This window comes from Chlorocebus sabaeus, chromosome 2 (genome assembly GCF_047675955.1).
Source record: "Chlorocebus sabaeus isolate Y175 chromosome 2, mChlSab1.0.hap1, whole genome shotgun sequence".
NCBI classification, from domain to species: Eukaryota; Metazoa; Chordata; class Mammalia; order Primates; family Cercopithecidae; genus Chlorocebus; species Chlorocebus sabaeus.
This window is the reverse complement of record NC_132905.1, coordinates 10,672-37,293: the sequence shown is the minus strand read 5'-3', so window position 1 is coordinate 37,293 and position 26,622 is coordinate 10,672. Positions and strand designations below refer to the sequence as shown.

The 26,622-nt window shown below is 59.7% G+C and overlaps 3 protein-coding genes across 10 annotated transcripts; 1 reads left to right on the top strand and 2 right to left on the bottom strand.

The window, feature by feature from the left end:
* The first annotated feature begins 74 nt into the window (after positions 1 to 74).
* OPRL1 (opioid related nociceptin receptor 1) lies at positions 75 to 19,100 on the top strand. Of its 8 annotated transcripts, none has more exons than XM_073005003.1 (8): positions 75 to 364; positions 638 to 1,591; positions 2,035 to 2,154; positions 6,072 to 6,209; positions 6,586 to 10,900; positions 11,466 to 11,731; positions 16,237 to 16,592; positions 16,713 to 19,100. In XM_073005003.1, the coding sequence occupies exons 6-8, from the start codon at positions 11,499 to 11,501 to the stop codon at positions 17,234 to 17,236; spliced, it is 1,113 nt and encodes a 370-aa protein (XP_072861104.1). In that variant the 5' UTR covers positions 75 to 364; positions 638 to 1,591; positions 2,035 to 2,154; positions 6,072 to 6,209; positions 6,586 to 10,900; positions 11,466 to 11,498; the 3' UTR covers positions 17,237 to 19,100. The 8 variants fall into 8 exon arrangements, with proteins under 8 accessions (XP_072861104.1, XP_072861108.1, XP_072861097.1 ...); XM_073005007.1 differs by having other exon boundaries at positions 638 to 2,154; positions 6,586 to 6,680; positions 10,728 to 10,900; XM_073004996.1 differs by having other exon boundaries at positions 638 to 2,154; positions 6,586 to 6,680; positions 6,936 to 10,900.
* LKAAEAR1 (LKAAEAR motif containing 1) lies at positions 3,482 to 5,065 on the bottom strand. Its single transcript, XM_037982564.2, has 4 exons — positions 5,002 to 5,065; positions 3,915 to 4,325; positions 3,690 to 3,812; positions 3,482 to 3,600 (listed from the first exon to the last, which is right to left on the bottom strand). The coding sequence occupies exons 2-4, from the start codon at positions 4,314 to 4,316 to the stop codon at positions 3,541 to 3,543; spliced, it is 585 nt and encodes a 194-aa protein (XP_037838492.1). The 5' UTR covers positions 4,317 to 4,325; positions 5,002 to 5,065; the 3' UTR covers positions 3,482 to 3,540.
* Positions 19,101 to 22,698: 3,598 nt separating the features above from the next.
* NPBWR2 (neuropeptides B and W receptor 2) lies at positions 22,699 to 26,053 on the bottom strand. The gene is made up of 2 exons (XM_008010179.3): positions 25,836 to 26,053; positions 22,699 to 25,394 (listed from the first exon to the last, which is right to left on the bottom strand). The coding sequence occupies exon 2, from the start codon at positions 25,301 to 25,303 to the stop codon at positions 24,302 to 24,304; it is 1,002 nt and encodes a 333-aa protein (XP_008008370.1). The 5' UTR covers positions 25,304 to 25,394; positions 25,836 to 26,053; the 3' UTR covers positions 22,699 to 24,301.
* Between the last annotated feature and the right edge of the window lie 569 nt (positions 26,054 to 26,622).

Sequence of the window (26,622 nt, the reverse complement as noted above, 5' to 3'; positions counted from 1 at the left end):
GGGAGGCGCCGGGCCCGCCCCGCCCGCCGCGCCCCGCCCCGCCCCGCGCTCGGCCGGCTCCACACCCCACCCGCCCCGCCCGCGCTCGGCCCCCACAGTCGCTGGGGGGTGGCCCGGAGGGTTGAGGTGCTCGTAGTGGAGCCCTGGCCCCCGGGCCGACGGAGCTGCACGGTGGTAGATGGGGGTGTGGCCGTGGCCCCCGACTCTGCTCGGCGGGGCCGTTCCTGCCTTGCCATGCGTGTGGGACTCCAGTGTGGAGGCAGGAGAGCGGGGCCCCGTATGCTGCTTGCCCTGCTTGGGAAAGAGGCGGCTGCTGGAAAGGACCGATCGGCGGGCACGCCAACCCGGCCCACCCCTCGCCTCCGTGAGCTTCGTCTGTAAAACTGGGTTAAGAGCCTGTCGTGCTGTGGGGGGTTCCCAAGGAAGGGGGAGATTCCTGTGCTGCGGGGCTGGGGAGAACTGGGGGTGCGGGTTCGTGCATCCGGAGTCATGCCGAATGTCTCCTGCGGGGCCTGGCAGAGTCCCTGCTGACCCGTGTGTCCCAAGATGTCCTACAGCTTAAAGCCACACGGTCCCCTTTGCCACGAACGTCCTGTCCCTTTGGCTGACTCTTCTCATCCTTTATGACTCGGTACAGATGTGGGTCAGGCTTCTCATCGCAGCGTGCTTTGGCCTAGTGTCGGTGGCCCTGACCCTGCTCCGGAAGTGTCTGCAGCGCATCTGTGCCCCCCGCCCCTCCCCGGGCCCAGCTGTGTGCAGCTCCTGTCCTACCCAGCACAAGCACTCGACCCGGATAGCTCCCAGTGTCGGGGTCCTGCTCATCAAATGCCTTCCAATTGCACAGGTCAGGTGCACACCTTACACCTTCACAGAACTCTGAGGGGTGGAAAGGGAGATTTTACTTGTGTTCCTCATTCAATGGACAAGTATCAGCATCTGGGTGCCCCTGTGGGCCAGGCAGTGGGACCAGAAGCCAGCAACATAGATGGGCCTGGATCTGATGCTAGGGGCGTAGAGTGAGTTGGGAGCAAGCAGGGAAGGCCTGAGTGAGAGGCGGGAGGGCTGAGAGCGGGGGGTGTTGCGCTGCTGAGGGGGGTGAGGGCCTGAAGGGGGAGGTCAGAGGTCAGAGGGCCCTGGAGGACAGACTGCCTCTCGAAGCTGTACCCAGAGGCCTGGCCAACTTGACTGCAGAACCCTGTGACTGCCATGTTATCAGGCCAGGCAAGGAAAGGCAGGGGCCAGGAAGTCCATAGGGACAAGAGGCAGGCTGCTGCTTATTCAGCCCAAATAACACTTCTGAGAGGTGGGCACAGGTGAGGTCAGGGAAGCTCAGTGAAGATGGGCCAGCACCTGGTCCGGGCCACACACAACCAGCTGACCCCGCTGAGCCGGCCTGTTGTCTCCACTGTGGGAAAATGCAGGTGTGGGCAGCTGGCAGTGGGTGAAGGTCAGTGCCCTCCCTGCCGCCTCAGGTCACTCTATAACCCCCCAATCATTCCCCCATCTCCTCTGGCCCCTTGCACCTGCTCTCCACTCCCCTGGCTTCTGCCCCTCGGCACAGAGCATCCCTGAAGTCCATGGATGGAGCCAGGTGAGCTGGGCAGTTGATGGTGGAGGTGGGATTTGAACCCAGAACCCTCTGCCCCCTCACAGCCCTCAATATATTGGGCTTTGGACCACATGCCTTCCTTCCCATAGAGCTTTCTACAGGCAGGCATCCCTCCAGGCCATGCAGAAACGCCCTGGGCCCCATTCTCCAGCCTCCTTTGCACATCGAGCCCCCGCTTTCCATGCGGATCAAAGGGCTTGAGTGCTGGCCTGACCCTGGTGCAGTCACTGAGGTCACTGTCTTGCTGGCCTTCTCTGGGTGCTGGGCCTGCTGGGCCTGTCTCTGCCCTTCTTCCCTCTTGCCTGTCTGATGCAGAGTGACCCATCCCCTTCAGAGCACTTGCTGCAGTGGTGCACCAAGACCCTTCTTCAAGATGAAATGGAGTCTCAGAGAAATGATGAAATAATATGTGATTCTCCCAGTAGATGAACTCATTCTAGGTACTCAGTCAATCCCCAAGACACAGAATCCTGAGGTCCAGGCTGCAGGGAGTTTGGCCAGAGGACACCAGGGCTGGCTGTCATCACATGTCACAAGTACATCAGGTGTGAGTGACTGCCTCTCCTGGACAGAGACTGCCTCCCTTCCTTGTCTGTCTGCCCTGCTCAAGCCCCTTCTCCCTGGCCTCCTTCCTCTCTATCCTTCCCTTCCTGAAACCCCTCCTGCCATCTCTCTGTCCCCCGCTTGTCAGCTGACTTCTGAGCTGTGTATACAGTCTGGGCTTGGGTCAAGGCCAAGGGCAGCAACAGCCCAGAAAGAGTAAAGTGCCCGGTGCCTGGGGAGAAGGCCTGGCTGAGGGGCAAGTGCGCAGGACTCCACCCCCGGCCGCGGTTGGGGAGAGACACTGGCTGCCATTGAGCTGGAACCCTTCTGGACCTCAGTTCTGACCTCTGCCCCTCCTTCCAGATCTGCTCTGGGCTTCAGGCAGTCAGCTGGAGCCCCCTGCCAGGAGGAGGGGTTTGTCTGAGTTCCTGTAGTTCTCGCTTCTGTGCAGCCTGCTGGGCAGGGGTCTGGGAGGGAGGAAAAGGAAGCAGGGCCTAGGGAAGCCCCAGGTTCTGCAAAGAGCTCATGTCGGGGAGAAAAGTAAGGTCTGCCCAGAAACCTTGGGGCTTTCAGAGTTCAGGGATTTTGTAGGTCGTGGGCCTGTTTGTCAGAATGGGACAGGGGTGGTTTCCTTTCCTACTCCGTGTGTGTGTGTGTGTGTGTGTGTGGGGGGGGATGTGGGTGTGGGTGTGTGGGGGGGTGGGTGGGTGTGGGGGGGGATGTGGGGGTGTGTGGGGTGTGTGTGTGGGGGTGTGTGTGTGTGGGGGGGGATGTGGGTGTGTGTGGGGGGGTGGGTGTCTGGCGGGGCATTAAGGGGGTCACAGGAGGCTATTCAGGATGGAAAGGAAGGCCACGGGGTGGGTTTTTTGTCTGGGGGCAGCAGGGGTTCCCCTTTCCCAGTCTCTTGGTCCTCTGGGCACAGCTGGTGCCTCTTCAAAGGCCAGCTTAGGTCACTTCCGCTGCCCACAGCACAGCCCTCCCCAGCCCCCTGGCGGGATGACCTGCACTCGGGACCACTGCAGCCTGAGGCTACCTTTGCTTCTGGGGGTGTGACTTGCTGAAACAGGCTCTTTCTCCGTCCTCCCCAAGACTGGGGTCCTCCCATTAACCCACAGAACGCCTGGTTGCCAATGGGGGCAGGTCGGGATTGGGGTAGGCGTGTCCCTGACCTGTTACTTTCACACTCACCCACTTGCGTCTCCCCACTTTTTTGGGAGAGGCCCCACTCTCTGTACCCTGATGTCTGTGAGGTGCATGGGAGAGGCAGCGTCCATACTCCCCGCTTCCCTCGGGGGTCCTGGGGAGCGGCAGCAGAAAGACCAGAGCGCCTTCGGAGAATTATAACTTTATGTGGGAGGCTGGGGCGCGTCGCACACTCTGGGTCGCCGTCACCGAGGGAAGATGCTGCCATCCACGTTCTCCTCCAGGATGGTCTCCACGCGCCTCCGCTGCCGGGGAGAGAGGCTGGGGCCAGGCGAGTGCGGAGGCGGGCGGGGCCCCCTCCCCCCTTCCCGTCCCTACCGGGGCTTGTCGGCACCTCTTGGCGGTCCAGGGGGTCCGGGATCCGCGTGGGCTTCAGCTGCGGCGGCAGGAACAGCTCCAGCCGGATGGCGGCGCGCGCGGACTTCTGCCGCTGGATGAGCAGCGCGATCTCCTCGGCCTGCCGGGCCCGGGGTGGCTGAGCGCGCGCCGCGCCCCGCCCCGCCCGGCTCCACGCTCCGGGGGCGCCCCCTCCTCACTGCTGCCCCCCGCCTCGCCTCACCCGCATGCGGGTGTAGCGCAGCCGCAGGGCGCGGACTCGCCCGCCGGCCTCCGCTGCCTTGAGTACGCCGAGGAGCCGGTTCTGGCGCTCGGCGGGCAGCTCGAGCGACTGCGTCCAGGTGCGCGGGTCGGGCATGCGGTACCCTGGCTCCACCGACCCGCACGGGAAGGTGGAGGCCGCCGCGCCCACGTCGTCCAGCAGGTCGCCGAAGAGCAGATGGCGGTGACGCTGCGCAGGGGGCATGGCCGCTAGTCCCTGCGGCGTCAGGGCCCAGCCCGGCTTGGGGGGCTCTGTCGCGGGCGCCCACTTGGCGCGCCCCTCACCCCGCGCCGCGCCTGGCGCGCTCTTGCCGCTTCGCTCCCGCGGTTCCTTGCGCCCACCCTCCTTCGCTGGCGGCGGCATTCTCCCGCGCTGCGGAGGGAAGAGGGCGTCCCGTCGGAGCCGGGGCTGGCACCGGGCCCTTCCGGCCCTCGGCAGGGCCCCACCGTGCGCCCCAGCTCCCGCCCGCTGGGCTCTCCACAGTGGGTTTTGAGTCCCGCACCCCCAGCCTCTGAGCTTTGCCCAGGCGCTCTCCCTCTCCCGAGCGCACGTCCCCAGCAGCTCTGCCATCAGCTGATCCTGCTCAGTCCTGCAGTCAACTAGAACTTTCTGATCAACTCAGTTGTAGGAAGTATCTTTCCTACCCTACAGACTGTGCTGTTTGAATTGAGAAACTGCCGAGACCCCCCCGAGTTGATCTCAGGCCCTGCCAGGGTGGACGCCACATGGAGACCTCTGGGTGACGCCTGGGGGACCTTCTTTGTGCCCCTATGTCTGCGGTCCCGACCGTCAGGGTCTCCCACCAGACAGTTGGCTCTTCCCCTTCGGGGCCTAGATGGTTGTGGGGAGCAGAGCCTAGGGGGCAGGTGACAGAGGAGGGAGGGTCCGAAAGTCCAGGTGGCTCCTTGCTTCCTGGCCCCAGCCTACATCTGCCACCTTGTCCAGCCAGGGCCGGGCTCGCTGTGCCAGAAGTAGAGCCACTGCCAGCCCCAGCGGCTGCTAAGCCCCCGCCCCTCCTTAGCTCCAGCAGCCGAGGCCTAGTCCCCACCTCTTGGTCCCCGCACCTCCTACTTGCTGCCTTCTCCGGTCGGTGGAACCTCCGCGTAGCCCAGACTCTCTGGGGCTTGTTGACGCGGTTGCCCAGCAACTGGAGTCCTGCCCCTCCCTCGACCAGGTGGGACGGGACAGGTCGGGTCGTGGCGGGGGGCGGGGTCCCCTCCGGAGGGCCCTGAGTTAGAGCCTGGGCGTGGACGCGCCCCTCACAGGGGCCATCAAGGCATAGAGCCAGCTTCTCCAGCTTGGGTGAGCGTCCTTTCCAGGCGGCGGCAGACGCGCCATCCTAGGGGTTGTGGGCCCAGGTTCCTGGCTTGAGGGGTCTTTGGGGTTAGTTTTGTGGGTGGGACCCTCGGCTATGAGGAGACCTTTGTGGTTCAGGCCCATTCCTTTCTGATGGCCAGGGGGCCCTGGCCCCAGCCACTGGTGTTCACAGAAAGGGATAATGGGGCAGAGCTCAGGACCCCTCACCTCTTCTAGGGCAAGTTTGGGGTCTCAGGGGTCCAGGTGTCCCCCAGGACCAGAGCTGGGTTTTGCTGAACCCTGTGTCTTGGGATCTTGGGTCCTAGGTACTAGATTTTAGAAATCTATTTGTGCCTTCCTTTATTTTGTAACTAATTCTCAATTAACTAATCATTTTATAATTTCTTCATAAGTGTGTTCTAGAATTTACTAATTTCACGTGCTTATTCCACAGTTTAAATTAGGCAAAGATTAGTGCATAAAGCCCAGTCTGCTACGTGTCTGTTACTTCCATGAGACGTCTGTACTCTCTCGACATTCGCAGACCTGCCGCTGGGGCACCTCGCTGGGAGTTGGGAACCTGGGAGTCTGGGAGTCGGCCTGTCTTAGCTGAGGTTCTGGCCTTTTGGCAGGAGGCTGTTGGGTGTTCCCATTGTTTCTGGGAGACTGCCCTGACCTCTCAGTAAGAGGGGAAACTTTGACATTCAGCCCTTTGTCCCAGAGCCGGCACCCCATCCTATGGCTAGGCCCATCCTTCCAGCCCTCAAGCTTTTACTGCTCCCCAGAAGGCCCTTCCTGGTGCTGTTCCCTCCCCTCCTGCAGGTGCCTTTGGGGTCCTGCCTGGGCTGCAGCACCAGCCTGGCTTGAGGAAGGTCCTTGGTTTCTGGAAGCAGCAGTGACTGCATACAGATGCTCACCCAGCAGCTGTTTCCTCCGGGCAGCCTTTGTCCTCCCATAGGGGTGAGTCCTTTGAGACAGGGACCTGGGCCATCCTCTCAGCTTCCCTGGGTCCGGGCCAGGGGGACACAGGGGTGGGACACTTTCTGGCTCTTGGTGTTTGTGGGGGAGTTAATGCAGGGAGTAAGGGAATGTTCTGTTCTGCACAAAGGGGCTTGTAACCTTCTTCTGTTTTAATAGGACTGGAAAACCTTGACACCCCCTAGTCCATAATTCCCAGCAGGTTCTCCCAGGACCTACCTGGCTCACATTCCTCACCCCTGCCGTTTCTCCACACATTTGCAGTTCTTCAGGGAGGGAGGCATTCTCTGTGTGTTTGGGGTCCAGGAACTGTGAGGGACCCAGCAGGCCGACACCTCCCATCTGTTTGTGTCCCCAGGATTCACGTGTTTTTCAAGGGCTAACGGAAATGCTGAGATCTAAAGGCATGTTTATTCCTGCCAAGGCCTGACAATGAACCTTCAAGTCAAATTAGTAAGCTTTATTAATGACTACAAAGTTTAACATTATATTGAGAAGCTACAACTCAATGTTTTTGTCATTGTATATAAATTTTGTAAAGTTAAGATCACAAAGACAAAGTAATTTATTCTGATGAAACTCAGAATTGTTAAAATCCTTTCACTTTTTAAATAGTACATATGTATGGCCTGGTGACTGGCTTCCCCACGGATGGCTGCTCTGTGTGGGGCTGCCAGACCCTCTGCTTTGATTCTTGTACTTGGCCAGCCCAGGGTGGTGAACCTGTGGAAGGAGGGGGTAGACTGTGCCTGCCCTGGGGACGGGAGTGGTGAGGACAAAGGACAGTGCTCCAGCTGCCGTCTGATTCTGAGTCACTGGATGAAGGTGAGGTGTGTGTATCTGCCTGGTGAGTGGGTGTGAATCTCAGCCCGGAACCTAGACCTGCCCAAATACCCAGGAGCTCCAAGAGCGGCCTGTGCCAGGCTTTGACCGTGATTCGTGGACGCAAGTTCTGCGCTGTCATTCATGTGTCACCGTGTCATGTCTTGGGCTATCCCTAGTATCCTCGCCTGTTGTTTTGCCTGCTTAGGACATGTGTGTTTGAGGTTGTCTTGCCCTCTCATATAACATGTGTCTCTTGCTATCTCTTGCATGACATATATGTTCCATATAGGACCCTGATTCTACCTTTCCCCTTCTGGAGAGACCACCCCATCCTTGGCAGGTTGGGGGAGGGCAGGACTCTGTTCGGGGTCTAGAGAAACCTGGACCGTTTCATCTGCACCACCAGCTCTCCTCTGTGGGAGCCTTTCTGGGTCTGGGGCTGGACCCCTGCCAACCCCAGGGAGCATAGTCAGTGTCACACCTGGCCACTCCCCTGGCCAGGTGACCAGGCCTGTCCTTTCCTCTAAGACTGTGCCTGTGAGGGGCCAGGCGCCTGTCTCCTGCGGGTCTCTGCGGGGTGCATTGACCATGCTCTCAGAGGATGCCTGCTGAGACCAGAGCTCACAGGCCTAGCCTGGCAGCCGTATTACTGAATCATGGCCAAGTTAGGAAAGTTCCGAGGGCTGGGGGTCCTGGGGCTTCTTGGAGGAGGTAGGACTGGAGCTGGCTGGGGTGGGGCAGGATCCATGCAAGGGGCCAGGATCGTGCATCGAGGCCAGGATCTCTGCATGGGGGCAAGAGTCTCTGCAGTGAGGACTTTTAGGAGGTGACAGAATCTGTGCGGGGTGCGGAGTCTTTGCAGCGGGGCCAGGATCTGTGCAGTGGGTGGGATCTACATTGGGAGTCAGTGTCTGTTCAAGGGAGTGGGGGGACAGGACCTGTCCAGGGAGAGCAGGATCTGTACAGAGGGACCAAGATCTATGCAGGGGGATAGCATCTGTGTGGGGTGGGGGCACAGTCTGTGCCGGAGTTCGGGGGGACTAGATCTTTGCAGGTGTGGTCAGGATCTGCTCAAGGGGTAGGATGTGTGCAGGGAGGCCAGGGTCTGCGCAGAGTGGCCAAGATCTGTGCAGAGTGGCCAGCATCTTTGCAGAGTGGCCAGGGTCTGTGCAGAGCGGCCAGGGTCTGTGCAGAGTGGCCAGGGTCTTTGCAAGGGGGCAGGATCTTTGCAGGGGGAACAGGTTGTGTGCAGGCAGGTGCACAGGGTCAATGCCGGGGGCAGGGTCTGTACCAGGGGCCAGGGTCTATGTGGGTGGGGGGCAGGTTTTGTGCAGGGGGCCTAGGCTGTTCAGGGTGCCAGGGTCTGTGCAGGTGGTTTGCAGCAGGCACAAGGGAGGGAGGAGCTGTCCCGGGTTCTATGGTTATGAGCATGTCAGGGCAGGATGACACAGAACACACAGGTAGTTCAAGGGAACACATTATAAGACTGTGAACACCTGGACTGGGGAGGCCACGGCCTTCTGCTGGACACTGAACGGCTCCCACAAAGGGAGTTGAGGTCTCTATTGACTCCTGAAAGGCCAGGCAAGGCAGAGCTGGGAACTGCCTTGGTGGGGGTGCAGGTGGCTGGTTGCTATTGCTGGGTGAGAAGGCTTGGGGTCAAAAGAGGTGGGAGTCAGGGAGCTAGGTCAGACCTCATCCCCCCTCCTTTCTTCCTGTCCTCCTTCTATCCCCAATGTGTTTTCCTCCCCCTTCTCCCCTCCTTCCTTATCCATCCTCCCTCTTGATCTCTCCATACTTCCTCCCCGCTCCTTTCCCTTTCCTCCTCCTCCCCATCTCAACCCCTCATCCTCCCCCTCTCTGGCTGTAGGGAGGAAGTTTTGGGGGTGACCCAGGTGGCAGGCAGACATGCTGAGGGAGAGGTGTCTGCAGTAGCAGGGATGAGGTGCCTGTGTCCCGCACTCTGCCCTGGCCTCTGACGCTGGTTCCTGGGCCGGGGACATGAGGTGGGGCTCCTTTGTCCTTCCCTTACAAGGCCTCAGCTCTGCCCACCCTCAGTGCCTGCAATGCCCAGGCTGGGTCCCAGGCTGGGAGGCAGGCTCAGGAAGCTGGGGTAGGAGGGTCTAGGGTCTCCCGCTCAGACCTTGGTGAGCCCAGCTGGGGTTGGGGACTGCAGGAGTCCAAGCCTGCCTGGATTCCTGCCCCCTCTCGGCTCCTGAGGTCAGGGGGCTCATCCTTGAGCTTTGCCTGGAAAGCGTGTTTGTGCATGTGTGGGTCCTCTGGGTGTTGGAGGGCCTTGGCCTGTGTCTGCCTGTTCCCGAAGGTGTCTATGCACACTCTAGGTCTACCCATGTGCCTGTGTGCACCTTGGCGTCATCTTGCACGTGTGTGGCCCGTGTGTTTGATGTGTTTGTGCATCCCTGTGAGTGTCTGCATTTCTGAGTGTGTAACCGTGTCTCTGTGTGTTCACCCGTATGCCTGTCTGGGCATCTGTTTGTGTGTTTGCAGGAATGTGTGTCCCCATGTGTCCCTTGAGTGTCTCTGTTGACGTGCCCCGTGCCTTCACACGTGTCCCTGAGTCTTGGTTGCCATGAAGATGCAGGGATAAGTCCTGGGGGACAGCGAGGGAGGCTGGGTCCTGGGGCATCTGCCTGTTCCATCCTCTCCTGATTTGCCAGGTATCCTAGCAACCCTGCTGCCAGTTGCCTAGCAACCAGGTCCCCACTCTTGGAGAAGGTGCTCTGAGGAGGGTCTGAGCTGTGTGGGGACAGGTCTGGTTCTCCTTCAAAGCTCGTGCAGGAAGTACGACCCTGTGACCGGGTGGGAGCTGGTGATTCAGCTCAGGGGTCACCCAGACAGCCTTGACCTGTGACCTTTCATCTCAGTGGATCAGGCATGGGACCCTGAGCTGAGAAGGAGGCACCTCTAAAGGAACCGTTCAGCTGTGTGGGTGCCAGGGGCCTGTCTGAGGGAGTGATGCTTAGGCATTGATCTGGGACCCAGCTGTGGCAGAGGTGCCCTTGGCGTTTCAACCCTGTCTCTGACACTCTGACAGGCGGCCTCACACCTCTGAGGCTTCATGCTCTAGCAGTGGCCGGGTACAGTGAGGTGACTGAGCTCCAGGAGCACACAGTAGGTGCTGGGCCAGTGCCGTGTCCTGGACCCAAGCATCTTGCCTGCGTGTTTACAATGAAGCTTTGATCTGCCAAGAGCTGGCCAGGTGGGGGCATTTTGGGGTGCTGGGAGCCCAACTGCAGGGTCCGGGCCAGTCTGTCCAAGGCTGTGTCTCTGTGTGAGTCGTGGCCCCGTGTCTGTGTGTCCAAGTCTGTGAACATGTCTCCGTGTGTGTCTCCCTGAGACTCCATCCCTGGGTGTGAGTCTGTGTGTCCTTGTGTGTGTCTCTCTGTCCTGTGTCTCTACTCCTGTGTCTGTGAACCCGTGGGCATCTCTGTCCATGTATCCTGCGCTGTGTGTGCATCTGGGGTCTGTGGGTCCGAGCCTCCTTGTTCATCTCTGTCTGTGTGTCTGTCCCCTATCAGTGTGGGGTCGGCGCAGCCCTGGGCACGGTGACCCACCTTTCCGCAGCCCCCCCACTCCTCCAGCCTGCGTAGCCCCTCCCCCTCTGGAGCTGCAGCCTCCTCCTCCTCCTCCTCCTCCCCCTCCCCTCTGCTTCAGGCTGCCGGGCTCACTCTGCTGCTGCGTCTGGTCTGGTGTCTGCTGAGAAGATCCCGTACTGAGGCGAGTGGCGGCTGGGCCTCTTCTACCCTGCTCTGCACCTGTGCCAGACTGCCGGCTGGCTGAGGGTGGGGGTCTCCACGGTGGTCCCAGCTCCCAAGGAGGTTGCAGAGGTAAGGACCTGAGCCGCTGGAGGTCGGGTGGGAGCTGGAGGTCCGGTGGGGGTCCTGCTGACAGACTGCAGCAAAGCAGGGCGGGGGAGCAGGAGGAAGCTGTGCTCCCGGGAGGAAGGCTGGGTCCCAGGCGTTTCTGGGTGTGTCTGTCTCTTTTGTGCCTGCGTGCGCATGAGGGCAGGTTTGGACATTTCTGTGTGTCTGTGTGTGTGACATGTGTCCCTGCATCCCTGTGCCTGCGAACACACGAGTGGCTGTGTGTTCATGAGTCCCTGCGGGTGGACAGTGTCCTGGGGTGTAACTGCCTCCAGGCAGCCTGTATGTGAGTCTCTAAACCGAATGAGACTGTCCTTGCGGGTGCATGTGTGTCTTTGTGTCCTCGTGTCTCCATGTGCCCCTGCCTGTGCATGTGTGCCTGTGTGTTCTGTGTGTGCCCGTGTACCTCCGTGCCTGTGCCTGCCCAGTGTGGGGGTCCACGTGCCTGCTGGGCTGCACGTGCTGGGTTGTGAGGCCTGGGCTGGATGTGTGTCTGGCACTGCAGCCACTTGTCTGTGCTCTGTCCCAGGTGCTGCACTGAGTGGATTTGCAGGGCAGTGGCATGGAGCCTCTCTTCCCCGCCCCATTCTGGGAGGTTATCTACGGCAGCCACCTTCAGGGCAACCTGTCCCTCCTCAGTCCCAACCACAGTCTGCTGCCTCCGCATCTGCTGCTCAATGCCAGTCACAGCGCCTTCCTGCCCCTCGGGCTCAAGGTCACCATCGTGGGGCTCTACCTGGCCGTGTGTGTCGGGGGGCTCCTGGGGAACTGCCTCGTCATGTACGTCATCCTCAGGTAGGCTGGGCCACGAGGTGCCTGTCTGCTGAGTCCCACACAGCTGCAGAGGGGGAAGCTGAGGCGGAGGCTGTTCTGGACGGGCCTGAGCAGGTGTTGATTTCCTGCTTCCCCCATTCAATTTGTTGGACCCTGTCCAGGAGGCAGGGTCAATCCTGAGGCCCCAGGGAGGGGAGGGGAGGGGCTGGCCCTGGCCCACCCCACTCTGTCCCAGGTAGAGGCGTCACCACCCTGACCCCTGGTTTGAGCTGTGGACCAGGCTCTGTATCAAGCTGTCTGCTTCAATGAGACCCCACAGCGGCCCTGTGAGAGGCTCTTTTCAGCCCATTCCCCAGGTGGGTGAAGGGAGGCACAGGGGCTGGTGCTGGGACAGTCCTGAAACCCCTTCTCAGGCTCCTACTTATGGCAGGTGTGTGTGGCTGAGCCCATGATCTGTTGGTGCCCAGAGATGGGAAAACTTATGGGGGCCAAAGAGAGGGCAGCTGATAGTCGAGGTTGAGGGAGCAGTGCGGGGGCAGTGTGGGGGGATAGTGGAGGGCAGCCAGGGGGATAGTGTGGGGAGCAGTGCGGGGGGCAGTGGGGGGGCAGTGTGGGGGCAGTGGGGGGGCAGTGTGTGGAGCAGTGCGGGGGGCAGTGGGGGGGCAGTGTGGGGGCAGTGGGGGGGCAGTGCAGGGGGCAGTGGGCAGGCAGTGTGAGGGCAGTGTGGGGGCAGTGTGGGGGCAGTGTGGGGAGCAGTGCGGGGGGCAGTGGGGGGGCAGTGTGGGGGCAGTGTGGGAAGCAGTGCAGGGGGCAGTGTGGGGAGCAGTGCAGGGGGATAGTGGAGGGCAGCCAGGGGGATAGTGTGGGGGCAGTGGGGGGGCAGTGTGGGGGCAGTGCGGGGGGCAGTGGGGGGGCAGTGTGGGGGCAGTGGGGGGCAGTGTGGGGGCAGTGCGGGGGGCAGTGGGGGGGCAGTGTGGGGGCAGTGCGGGGGGCAGTGGGGGGGCAGTGTGGGGGGCAGTGCAGGGGGATAGTGGAGGGCAGCCAGGGGTATAGTGTGGGGGATACTGTGGGGGACAGCAGGGAGCAGCCAGGGAGATAACAGGGGGATGGCATGGTGGGATAGTGTGGGGGACAGTGGGGGGGAGCTGGGGGATAGTGGGGGGATAGCATGAGGCAGATAGTGTGAGGGGTAGTGAGGGGGATAGTGGGGGGATAGCATGAGGCAGATAGTGTGAGGGGGTAGTGAGGGAGATAGTGGGGGGATAGCATGAGGCGGATAGTGTTGGGGGGTAGTGAGGGGGATAGTGGGGGGATAGCATTGGGGACAGCATGGGAACAGCATGGGATCAGTGTGGGGTGAACAAGGAAACCTTCACATGGATTGTGGATTGGGCAGGTAGAAGATGGAGGTGACTTAAGCAGAAAGGGAGGGTTTTCTGGGCAGAGGAATGACGGACCCCAAATCCATCCAGAGGAGAGAGAACTGAAGGGCCTGGGGACAGCAGGTGGATCCTGAAGGCCCGGGTGGGGGACTCTGTTCTTCAGGCAGAGGAGAGAGAACTGAGGGCCTGGGGACAGCAGGTGGATCCTGAAGGCCAGGTGGGGGACTCTGTTCTTCAGGCAGAGGAGAGAGAACTGAGGGCCTGGGGACAGCAGGTGGATCCTGAAGGCCGGGTGGGGGACTCTGTTCTTCAGGCAGAGGAGAGAGAACTGAGGGCCTGGGGACAGCAGGTGGATCCTGAAGGCCGGGTGGGGGACTCTGTTCTTCAGGCAGAGGAGAGAGAACTGAGGGCCTGGGGACAGAAGGTGGATCCTGAAGGCCGGGGTGGGGGACTCTGTTCTTCAGGCAGTGGGGGTTATGGGTGGTGCTTTAGCAGGAAGATGACTGACAGCTGGAATGAGGTTTCTTATTGGTCCAGGATATTTGCCTGGACCCAGAAAAAGGCAGTTCTGAAGACAGTGTCCAGGGCTCTGAAGCAAGTGTTCCCTCCTTATAACCTCAAAGGGTCCCAACCAGAGGTGTTATGTAGGTAGAGGCAGGACGGGGTAGTGGGGGTGTTCACGCTGCCACCATCCCAGCCCTGTCCTCTTAGTGTCCCTGAGAAAAGCTGTTCCCCTCTGGGCCTTGTTTTTCCCATCTGGAAAGTGAGCAAGGTGGACCATGTAGCCACGTGTATGTGTGTGCGTGTGTGTGCATGTGTGTGTGTGTGCGTGCGTGTGTGCGTGTGTGCGTGTGCATGTGTGTGCATGTGTGTGTGCATGTGTGTGCGTGTGTGTGCACGTGTGTGTGCGTGTGTGTGTGTGTGCATGTGTGCATGTGTGTGTGTGCACATGTGTGCAGGTGATGCGTGGTCAGATGAGAGAGTGGGAAGAACAGCTGCCCCTCCCCAGAGCTGACTCCTAAGGGAGGCTCCACGGAGGTTGCTCCGTGATGTGCATGTCCCTTCGTGGCTGGCTGGCGCGTCACGGCTGAGGAGTGCGGCGGCCTGGGGCAGTCCCTGTGCTTGAGCACCTTTCTGGCTGTTACCGCTTCTCTACTGTCTTTCTCCTCTACACTGAGGCGTTCAACCTCTCAGCGGCACTTCTTGGATTAGAGCAGGCAGGGAAGGTCATGTTGCTCGGCAGAGTCCCCAGAGAGAGCGGTACTCAGGGGCTGCTGTGGCCACACTGGCCCAAGAGCCAGCATGTTGTGAGCCAGTGGGCTGGGGTGACCATCCCAGGAGTCAGAAACACTCCGTTCTGAGCTCTGCCCTGCTTTTTACCAGCTCTAAGGCCTTAAAAAAACAACATAGATCCTCTAGGCCTCAGTTTCTTCCTCTATAGAGTGGGGATCAAAGTAGCATTTTTGTAAATCTTCAATGACATAAATTCCGCCTGAAGAGCTTGGCACAGGTATTTGCCATAATCATTGTCATTGTTGTTTTCTCTTCGTAATTGCGGCCTCTTTGTGCTTATTCATAATCCCTCTCTAAGAGGCAGAACTGAGCCCCATATTTCCTCGAGGCAGCTAAACTGACACAGAATAGTGTCATCTCGGGTGCTGCTGCCACTGCCAATACCGCCGCCACCACCATCATCACAGTCATCACCATCACGTGACACCATCATCACCATCACCATCACCACCACCACCATCACATTCATCATCATCACCATCATCACCATCATCACCATCACCACCACCACCATCACGTTCATCATCACCATCACCATCATCACCACCATCACCATCATCACCATCACCACCACCACCATCACGTTCATCATCACCATCACCATCATCACCACCATCACCATCATCACCACCATCACCATCATCACCACCACCATCACCATCACGTTCATCATCACCATCACCATCATCACCACCACCATCACCATCACGTTCATCATCACCATCACCATCATCACCATCACCACCACCACCGTCACGTTCATCATCACCATCCTCTCTATCACCATCACCATCATCACCATCACGTTCATCATCATCACCACCACCATCACCACCACCACCACCATCGCGTTCATCATCACCACCACCACCACCATCACCATCACCACCATCACCACCACCACCACCACCATCAGCACCATCACGTTCATCATCACCATCACCACCATCACCATCACCACCACCACCACCATCACCACCACCACCATCACCACCACCACCACCACCATCACCACCACCACCACCACCATCACCACCATCACCATCACCACCACCACCACCACCACCACCACCATCACATTCATCATCACCATCACCACCATCACCACCACCACCACCACCACCACCACCATCACGTTCATCATCATCACCATCCTCTCTATCAACACCACCATCATCACCATCACCATCATCATCACCATCACCACCATGATCCCCCCCCAAATATTACAACCATTAACTGAGTTAACAAAAATTTATTAACCACCAACAACTTTCCCAGCCCTTTCCAGCACCTTTTCAGGTGCTTGGATACAATCATACCTTATTAGCATCCCTCCTGTCCGTGTCACCATTTTCTGTCTCTGTTGCTAGATAGCAGTGTGGACTTGGAAGCCTTTTGGTATGTTCTTATAGATTCCGGAGCTCTCAGAAACCTCTGGCAACTGTAGGGTCAGCATTTAAGTCTGTGAAGGGTCTCTGAGGGGACTCAAAAGCAAGGAGAGCAGGCTTTTTCCCTTAGGGCTCTAACCCTTCGCTCCCGTGCAGAGTCTGGGGTGTGTTCTGGTACCCTACGTGCCCTGACCCCTGTAAAGTAGACCTTTTGTGTGTGTCAGAGCCACTTGAAGAGCTGGTGAAGATGTCTGATGCCAGGTTCCATCCCCTGAGACTGACTCAGTGAATCTCAGGTTGGGTCCAGGAGCTGTCACTTACCAAGCCCCCATGGGAACTCTGATGTTAAGGGACTCAGGGCCAGTGTAGCTTGTGGTGGCCAAGACGAGCCCCTTGCCCTTTGCTGCCCGGTCCAGCCGGCATAGCCAAGTGAAGCCTTTCTTCTCCCTCTACTCTGCAGGCATACCAAAATGAAGACAGCCACCAATATTTACATCTTTAACCTGGCCCTGGCAGACACTCTGGTCCTGCTGACACTGCCCTTCCAGGGCACAGACATCCTCCTGGGCTTCTGGCCGTTTGGGAATGCCCTGTGCAAGACAGTCATTGCCATTGACTACTACAACATGTTCACCAGCACCTTCACCCTCACTGCCATGAGTGTGGATCGCTACGTAGCCATCTGCCACCCCATCCGCGCCCTCGACGTCCGCACATCCAGCAAAGCCCAGGCTGTCAATGTGGCCATCTGGGCCCTGGCCTCTGTTGTTGGTGTTCCTGTTGCCATCATGGGCTCGGCACAGGTCGAGGATGAAGGTTAGTGGGGTGTCCCCTCCTCCCCTCACCAGGCTCTCCACGGCTCCTGGGTGGCTCCTCTGGGCCCACTTGCCCTCCACGTCTCCTGGGCCCACTCTGACCCCACTTCTCTCCCTGCAGAGATTGAGTGCCTGGTGGAGATCCCTACCCCACAGGACTACTGGGGCCCTGTGTTTGCCGTCTGCATCTTCCTCTTCTCCTTCATCATCCCCGTGCTCATCATCTCCGTCTGCTACAGCCTCATGATCCTTAGGCTCCGCGGAGTCCGCCTGCTCTCAGGCTCCCGGGAGAAGGACCGGAACTTGCGACGCATCACTCGGCTGGTGCTGGTGGTGGTGGCTGTGTTCGTGGGCTGCTGGACGCCTGTCCAGGTCTTTGTGCTGGTCCAAGGGCTGGGAGTGCAGCCAGGCAGCGAGACTGCCGTGGCCATTCTGCGCTTCTGCACAGCCCTGGGCTACGTCAACAGCTGCCTCAACCCCATCCTCTATGCCTTCCTGGATGAGAACTTCAAGGCCTGCTTCCGCAAGTTCTGCTGTGCCTCTGCCCTGCGCCGGGAGATGCAGGTGTCTGACCGTGTGCGCAGCATTGCCAAAGACGTGGCCCTGGCCTGCAAGACCTCTGAGACGGTACCGCGGCCCGCGTGACTAGGCGTGGACCTGCCTATGGTGCCCGTCAGCCCGCAGAGCCCATCTACTCCCAACACGGAGCTCACACAGGTCACTGCTCTCTAGGCTGACACACCCTGAGCCCTGAGCATCCAGAGCCTTGGATGGGCTTTTCCCTGTGGGCCAGGGACACTTGGTCCCAGAGGAGGACCTAGTGACATCATGGGACAGGTCAGAGCATTAGGGCTACCTCCATGGCCCCAGACAGACTAAAGCTGCCCGCCTGGTGCAGGGTTGAGGTGACACAAAGACCTACCTGGAAGCAGCTGCCGTGCTGCTGGGCGGCCGTGACTGGAGCCCGTGCCCCTCCCTGCCTGTGCTTCACGTGACTCTTGACCTCTCTGCTGCTGTGTTGGCAGAACCCTGGGTGGGCGCACACCCGGAGGAGGAGCAGTGGCTGTGTCATCCTGTGCACCCTACGTGCTGTGTGCTGTTTGCATGGCAGGGCTCCAGCTGCCTTCAGCCCTGGGACGTCTCCTCAGGGCAGCTGGACAGGCTTGGCGCTGCCCGGGAAGCCCAACAGGCAGCATTTCTTTGGGGTGGGGCTTGCCCTGAGCTTGGAGCTGCCACCAGGAGGACTTGCCTGTTCTGACTCCACCTGTGCAGCCAGGGCCACCCCAGGAGAGTGTCCAGGTGGGCTGGCTGTCCCTGGCTGCAGACCCCGAGCTGGTCCTGGGCCAGCCGCACCTCTGAAGGTTTCCTGTGTGCTGCACTGTGCAGGCCTCATCCCTGACTGAGCTTGGCTCTGGGTCCAACCCCCATTTCCCTTCAGGAGACCCACGGGAGGCCCTGGCCCATTCCCTCCAGCAGTGCAATGAACTGTCATGCTGTGGACCGTCAGCCGAGCTCTGCTTCTCGGTGTGTGGCAGGTGTCTCAGGAGGAAGATGCCGCGTGACCACGTGGGCAGCCTGTTGTTCACAAAGTAGAGGCCTCGTTTTCCTGGTCTTGACTGCTGTTTGTAGCAGGGTGGGAGAGGATTCTCTGGGGGTCTCCACATCCTCCCAGGGCTCCTCTCACAGCCTCTCCTTTGCTTGAAGCTGGAGGTCAGTGGCCGTGCAGTGTTGTGGGGGAGCTGTGTTGCGGGGGAAGCTGTGTTGTGGGGGAAGCCGTGCAGCAGGAGAAGCCAGTGGCCACAGTGGAGTCCTGCTCTAGTGACGCCTGCTTCATTTACAAGCCTCAAGATGGCTCTGCGTAGGGCCTGAACTTGCCGCCCAACGAGAGGATGGCTTCACAGCAGAGCCAGCATGGGGGTGGGGCTTGCCAGGGCTTGCTTGAGCCAAACTGCAAGCGCTGTAGTGGCTGTGAGAACACTGTGGGGGTGGGAGGGGGTCTCTGTACCTCAGGGGATGCCCTGCTGTGGTCACCCAGAGAATCACCCTTCCTGGTCTACAGATGGAAGCTGCAGGTTGCTGACTTTGCAGATGCACTTCCTACAGACGAACTATTAAAAGACCTGCAACATTGTAAAAACTCATTTTTTCCATCAAGACCTTGGCCAGGTAACCGTAGGCTCCTGCCAAGAACAGGAAGTGATGGCCGTCTCACCACAGAGCCTGGGCTGCTCCTCCAGCTCTGGGGAGTCTAGGCTGTGGGGACTGTCCCTGGGGAGGCCCGTGCTGTCTCCGTGACATCTGTGGCAGGAGTCTCTGAGAACGGGAGCTGCCTAGCTACAGTGTTTTCTTGCCAAGGCTAAGTGTTTTGTGACTCTGTGCTGACGTAATGTGCATCTTCACGTATTTATGCATGTGGCAATCGTTACTTCCTGTGCACGCAGCCAGCCCTGGGTCTGTCTCTGGGGTAATGAAAAAGGACCCTAATAAACACCTGCTCACTGGCTGGGTATCTTCATGACAGGTGTTTCTGGCTCCTGCCACCTGGGGATTTGCTTTTGGGGTGACTTTTCTGGGATTGGCCCGTGAGTGGGAGGAGGCTATGGGGTTTAGGCTGAGTTCTTACACTTGTCCTGTGCTGCTCAACAGGCTGGGCTCTGTCCTCAGTGAAGGGTCCTCCAGGAGGCTGCAACCCTGGGGAGAGTTGAAGCCAGTTAATGGTGTGTTGGCCGGGCTGTTACCTTTTCTTCACCACACACAGTTTTTCCCTAAATAACCGATGGCTGTGCCTCTCCCCTGCCCCCTGGAAAGAGGTTTCTGGAGGATCCAGTGGGAGGAGGCTGCTCCCACCCAGGCCGCAGGGTTTTCTTCCCCCTATTTCATCTCAGAAGAACCCCTGCTCCTGCTCATTTCCCCTTCCTAGAGTAGATCTGAGGGGAGTTTTGGTGAAGGATGAGCGGACAGCCTCCCCTGGGGCTGGGCACACTCTTGCCGTGGACATCTGCCTCCTGGTTCCTGTTTGGCCCAGTGCAGCCCAGGCTGACCTGCAAAACAGAGCAGCTTTGGAGGGTGGGCACCGGCACACTCCAGTCCAAGTGCTTGTCTCCAGGGCATGGGCAGATGGGCAAGTTCTGTAGGGTTTTATATAGGTTTGAATGACAGACACTGTCTTATCCTGGACTGCTGTAGCAAAGCACCATAGATCCAATGGCAATAGAAACAACAGACGTTTATTTCTCACGGTTCTGGAGGCTGGAGATCAGAGATGAGGTGCAGGCACAGTCAGGTTCTGGGAAAGACCCCAGGCCGTAGAGGGCCGTCTTCTCACTATGTCATGACATGGGTTTGAGAGCTCAAGAGCGTCTGGTTCCTAAAGACACTCATCCCTTTCAGGAGGACTCTGCCATCATGACCTGTCATCTCCCAAAGGCCCCCTTCTCCTGATACCATCAGCTTGGGGGGTGGGATTTCAAAATACGAATTTTGGAGGAACACAAATAGTTCATAACAAACACATTGCCATTAAAGCAAAAATTTAGCGTCAAGGGACAATTTGGGAGGGACGGGCTGCACCGGGGTAGTCACCGTGCCCTTGGGCCCGGGAGATGGTGTGGGCTTGGTGGAAGAGGCTCACACGTGGTGCTGTCCTTTCCTCGGGTGGGTGTGGATCCAGGGCTAAGCCCACAGCTAGTGTCTTCCAGAAGGAGCCGGCCAGACGGGGGCCAAGGCTGTAGGAGGAGCTGGGGGGTGTTGGAGGCTGACCAGCTCCCTCGCTCTCCCCACCTCTCTGACCACACCCTGGGTCTCCTCTCCGGCCCCCGGCTCCCCCAACCCACCTCTGCTGTTGGGCTTGGTCAAGTCGCCTGGCTTTTCTGAGCCTCAGTTAACTTCCCTGTGCACAGGGGACCGCAGAACCCTCTTTGTGGGGTTGTGGGGAACGGCTGGGGCGCCCGGGAGGGTCCCGCAGGGAGGCGGGGTTCGGCGGCGGCGTCGGACCCTCCCGCCAGGGGGCGCTGTGGGCTCGGGCGGGCCCAGCCTCGGGCCCAGGGCGCGGCGGTGGGAACCGCGGGGACCAGCGGGGTCCGGATGTGGGTGGCGGGGCCGGGCTGCCCCTGGGACCGGGAGCCCAGAGCGTGCAGACGCGGCGGCCTGAGCCGCCCAGTGTGGCCCCTGCCCCGCGCCCACCGCGCCCACCCGCCCCTCCCTCCTGGCTGGCTGGGGCCTCCCCGGTCCTCGGGGTCTCTGCTGCGCCCTGGCTGGGCGGGGGTCTGCAGACCCTGTGGCTGTGCCTGATCTGCCTGGTCCCCGAGCAGAAGCTGAGGATCCCATTGCTGGACTGTGGATGGGGCTAGGAGCCGCCCGAGGTCAGAAGGGGTCTGGGTTCTTTGGAGGCATCCTGGTTGGCGCCTTCTCTGCAGCAGAGATGTCCCACTGGGGCCAGAGGGCAGCCTGGGGGCTGGGGGAGACCTCGGCCCTGAGGGCTGTAGGGGCCCTGTCCTGGCGCTCCGTCAGCGCCCCGCCCCTGCCCCCACCCCGTGGGGCTCCCTCTCAGCCCTGCCTGCGCACACTCCCACCCCCGCCTCTCCTGCCCGCCCCTCATTGTTCACTCCTCATTAGGCCTCACACCTGGCTTGGAGCGGGCTTGGAGCGGGTGTCTGGGAAACAGTCTCACTTGTCTCCTCAAGGGGCTCCGGGGCACAGTAACAGGCTGCAGTCACGGTAACAGCGTGCGGGCACAGTAACAGCGTGCGGGCACAGTAACAGCGTGCGGGCACAGTAACAGGCTGCAGTCACAGTAACAGCGTGCGGGCACAGTAACAGCACGTGGGCACAGTAACAGCGTGCGGGCACAGTAACAGCGTGCGGGCACAGTAACAGGCTGCAGTCACAGTAACAGCGTGCGGGCACAGTAACAGCGTGCGGGCACAGTAACAGCGTGCGGGCACAGTAACAGGCTGCAGTCACAGTAACAGCGTGCGGGCACAGTAACAGCGTGCGGGCACAGTAACAGCACGCGGGCACAGTAACAGCGTGCGGGCACAGTAACAGCACGCGGGCACAGTAACAGCGTGCGGGCACAGTAACAGCGTGCGGGCACAGTAACAGGCTGCAGTCACAGTAACAGCGTGCGGGCACAGTAACAGCGTGCGGGCACAGTAACAGCGTGCGGGCACAGTAACAGGCTGCAGTCACAGTAACAGCGTGCGGGCACAGTAACAGCGTGCGGGCACAGTAACAGCACGCGGGCACAGTAACAGCGTGCGGGCACAGTAACAGCACGCGGGCACAGTAACAGCGTGCGGGCACAGTAACAGCGTGCGGGCACAGTAACAGCACGCGGGCACAGTAACAGCGTGCGGGCACAGTAACAGCGTGCGGGCACAGTAACAGCGTGCGGGCACAGTAACAGCACGCGGGCACAGTAACAGCGTGCGGGCACAGTAACAGCGTGCGGGCACAGTAACAGCGTGCGGGCACAGTAACAGGCTATAGTCACAATAACAGCGTGCGGGCACAGTAACAGGCTGCAGTCACAGTAACAGCGTGCGGGCACAGTAACAGCGTGCGGGCACAGTAACAGGCTGCAGTCACAGTAACAGCGTGTGGGCACAGTAACAGCGTGCGGGCACAGTAACAGGCTGCTGCTTTGCAAGGTGTGACTGCAGCGCAGGCAGGAAACAAATCCAGGGACAGCTTCTTCTTCCTGCAGTGTGGGTATTGGTAGTGGCTTAAAAATTGTCCACAGGCTGGGCTCATGCCTGTAATCCCAGCACTTTGGGAGGCTGAGGCAGGAGGATCACTTGAGCCCAGGAGTTTGACACCAGCCTGGGCAACATAGTGAGACCTCGTCTTAAAAAAAAAAAAAATTGCCTGGCGTGGTGGCGCACGCATGTGGTCCCAGCTACTCCAGAGGCTGATGTGGGAGGATTGCCTGAGCTCAGGAAGTCGAATCTGCCGTGAGCCGTGACTGCACCACGGCACTCCAGCCTGGTAAACAGAGTGAGACCCCTTCTCAATTTTAAAAAAATATTGAAGCAAAAGAAAAATAAACAGTCTACAGCCCCCGAGTGTGAGCTGGACCTGTGACTTGCTTCCAATACACAGAATGTAGTAGAAGGGATGGCAAGTGGCTCCGGACACTTGGCCTCAAATGTGTTGAGGTGTCCTCTTGGCTCCCTCCTGGGTTGCTGGCTCCCCGCTGGGTCGCTGGCTCGGGGGGACCCAGTGCCATGTTTTGAGGACACTCAGCCCCTGAAGCATCCATGTAGTGAGGAGCAGAGGCCTCCTGCCCATAGCCACGGGAGGGAGACTTCTCAGAAGGAGATACCTCAGCCCCTGCCCAGGCTTCCGAGGGCCAGGGCCTTGGCCATCGTCCTGACTGCAACCTCAGGAGAGACCCTGAGCCAGAACCACCCAAAAAGCCACTTTAAATCTTGAACCACAGAAGCTGTGAAATAGTAGAAGTTGTTTTAAGCTGTTGAGTTTTGGAGAAATTTGTTATGCAGCAACAGATAACTAATACAATGTTGTCAGGGAGGATAAGTGGATGGAGACAGCCCTGGCGTGTTTGGCTGGTTAGCACAGAGGAGGGGCACTGATGCAGGCCTGAGCCGAGGGGGCTCGACAGGCAGGGCCCTCGTGGCCTGGAGAGCTGGAGTACTTGGTGGATGGGTGGAGGTGGGCGTACACCCTGGGATGCCTTGTGGGCTGGTGAATGGTGGTGGGTCCTGTGTGCCTGCTGGACAGATTGATCAGAGCCCTGGGTCATGAGGACTGAAACCAACCCAGAGCACTCACACCTCACTGCCAGGCTGGAATGCCAGGCAGGGAACCAGCTGAGAGCCATGGGGCCAAGAGTCGGGGCCTGGCCACAGCACACCTGGGACCAGCCCCTGGCCCCTCCCACTTGAGAGCTGCCTGCACTTCATTACCTCTCACCCTGCCCCCACCAGAGTTTCCGCAGCTCCTGCTGGCTGATTACAAGCCCCCGGCCACACTGAGGGAGAGAGTTCCAGGTGCCAGCCTGTCCAAGTGACGGATGGTCCCTAAGCTGTGGTGGCCCAGGGGTCCTGGCAAAAGGGCCCTGTACCCTCTAGCAAAATATGAGAGGACCATCGGCTACAGCATGGGGGGTACAGAGGAGCACAGGCCATGGCATGCGGGCACAGCGGGGATGGGCCTCCTGCTGGAATGTCACTGGGGTTTCAGGCCATGAGAGTGGATTCCATGGTCTCATTCGGTGCAGGTGTCCTTGGCCTTTGCAGCCACACAGCATTGCTGCTGTCTGAGGCGCCCGCACTTGCCACTTCCCAACCCTGTCTTGGGGAGAGACTGTGCAACGTGGCACTGGCCCAGGTCAAGACCATAGTTCAGGTCCCTTCCCTCCCGACCACTGTCATTAGGGATCCTGAGGCCCAGAGCCTTCCGAGGGGCTTGTCCATCTGTCTGTCTCTCGTGGGTAAGTGGACTCAGGATGCTTGCTGTGTTGGGGCCTTCGGCCAGGACCTGGCTCCCTGCTGCTGTCCACCCAGGGGCTGTCCAGGATGCGGAGACATGGAAGGTATATGCCCACAGCTGTCTCTGTACGTCTGGTGGCCAGTGTTTGAGGGTCTGTGTCTCACTGTGTGGAGAAGACAGCACTGGGATGTGAACAGGATGGGCACCCGCTGAAAGAGACAACCCGAACTGGGTGATGGTGGGTGCTCAGGCCCCTCAGCACCTGAACATGGTACGGAAATTCTTCCGGAAGTTGTCGTCTAGAAAGGCGTAGAGGAAGGGGTTCAGGCACGAGTTGGCGTAGCTGAGGCTGGTGATGACGTAGGACATGCTGATGACCAGTGGGGTCTGGGGCAGGTCAGTGGTCAGGGCCACGACAGAGGCCAGGTGGAAGGGCGTCCAGCAGAGGAGGCACACGGCCAGCACGACGAGGACCAGGATGGTCACCTTCCGCCTGGCCTTGCCTAGAGCCTTGGCGCCAGAGCAGAGCCGCACGGCCCGTAGCCTGCGCAGCAGGTCTGTGTAGAGCACACAGATGGTGCACACAGGTACCACGAAGCCCAGGACCAACGTGTAGACACGGCTGGCCTTGAACCAGACCCGCTCGGGCCGCGGGAAGCTCAGCCCACAGCTTGGGACCTGCAGCTCATTGCTGTAGACGCCAGCAAAAGAGAAGAAGGGCAGAACCAGAACCGTGACACCCAGCCAGACGCACAGACTGGCGACCTTTGCCCCCCGGTAGGTGCGCCAGGGCATGTGGTGGGACCGCACAGTGGCCAGCACCACCAGGTATCGGTCCACGCTCATCACGGCTAGGAAGTAGATGCTGGAGAAGATGTTGTAGTGGTCAATGGCCAGCACCAGCTTGCAGAGCAGCTCCCCGAAGGGCCAGTGCTGCAGCAGGTGCTCTGCGATGTTGACAGGCAGTACCAGTGTGAAGAGCCCATCAGCGATGGCCAGGTTCAGGATGAACACGTTGGTCACCGTCTTCATCTTGGGCGCCCTCAGGATTACAAGGATGACAGCTGTGTTGCCAGTCAGTCCCACGGCACAAATCCCAGAGTACACGGCGGGCAGGAGCACATAGAGGAACGGCAGCGGCTCAGAGAAGGTGGCATCGTGGCCGGTGCCATTGTCCTGAGAGATGTTGGCACCCACCGTGGGGAGAGAGAAGGAGCCCCTGCTGTCAAGGGGCTCTGCGAGCCCAGCGGCCTGCATTGTAGCTGGGACCGTGGACAATTTGTGCCCTGGGCAGGTGGGAGGTGCCTTGGAGTTGGGTATCTGGTTGCGGGCCTCCTTGGGCTGGATTCTGGGAAAGAAAAACAACCAGAAACTTGGAGATCTGATGTCTGTTAGAGCACGGCCACTCCAAGTTCTCTGGCAGAGACGACGGCCACTCTGCCAGGTCAAGGACATGGGGTCAAAGGGAGCCTGGTGGGGTGTGTGGGGGCCTCCTCCTGCCTCTTCCTGGTGATACTTTAGTAGATCGGTTCCCTTCTCCCGCAGAGAGAGCTGCTGGCCACCCTCCTGGGAAGAGGAGACATGGATCTGCCCCTGCCCCAGCAACCCACAAATGCACAGGCTCAGTGGACTCAAGAGGTCCCTTTGAAAACATACCTCCCAAGCTCGTCTCTGGCTCCCTTGAATCTGAAGGTCCTTCCCTCAGGGGTCTTGGAGTCTGCACCCTCCCCACACCCTCCCGAGAGATGCTGCAGACCCTGCTGGTGCAGCTACTCTTCTCTCCACTGACCTGTGCAGTGCTTCAAGTCCAGAAGTTGGCAGCCATGGTGTGTTCCTGGTTTTGGCCAGTACAGGCAGTCGCGGGGATGGAGGGTGAGGTGTGGTCCTCACCCACAGACCTCCTGCTGAGGTTTCAGCACTTTCAGGACCTGCCCTGCTGGCTGCCTCAGCCCCGGCGGTGAGGTTCCCAGCCTGGTGCCTGTGCTGATGCTGGTGAGGGAGGGAGGCGGATCCCCCTCGCTGACGTGGAGCCTGGAAGGCAGGCCCCACCTTCCCCTGAGCTGCAGTAGCGCCTGCAGTCGGCTGTCCCAGGGTCTCCTCAGCACTCACTCACCCAGGCAGACTCCTCAGTGGGCGGCTGAGGCACGTGTGTGCCTGTGTGTCAGGAAGGCACTCCATACAGGGGCCTCTGGGTGTGCCCAGGTCTTCGGGCAGAGGGCACTGAGGGCATCTGTGCCTCTGTCTGGGAGTCACTATGGACTTGGGCACCCTTATCTGCGCACATGGGTGTCTTGGTGGATCTTGTGCCCCACACTGTGTGTGTGCCTGTGTGTGTGTGTGCGCGCGCCAGTTAGGACATGTACATGTGTGTGCCTGTGTGTCCTGTGTGTGTGTGTGTGTGTGGGTGCCAGTTAGGACACGTACATGTGTTTGCCTGTGTGTCCTCTGTGTGTGTGCACCAGTTAGGACATGTACGTGTGTGTGTGTGTGTGTGTGTGTACCAGTTAGGACATGTACATGTGTGTGCCTGTGTGTCCTGTGTGTCCTGTGTGTGGTGCCAGTTAGGACACGTACAA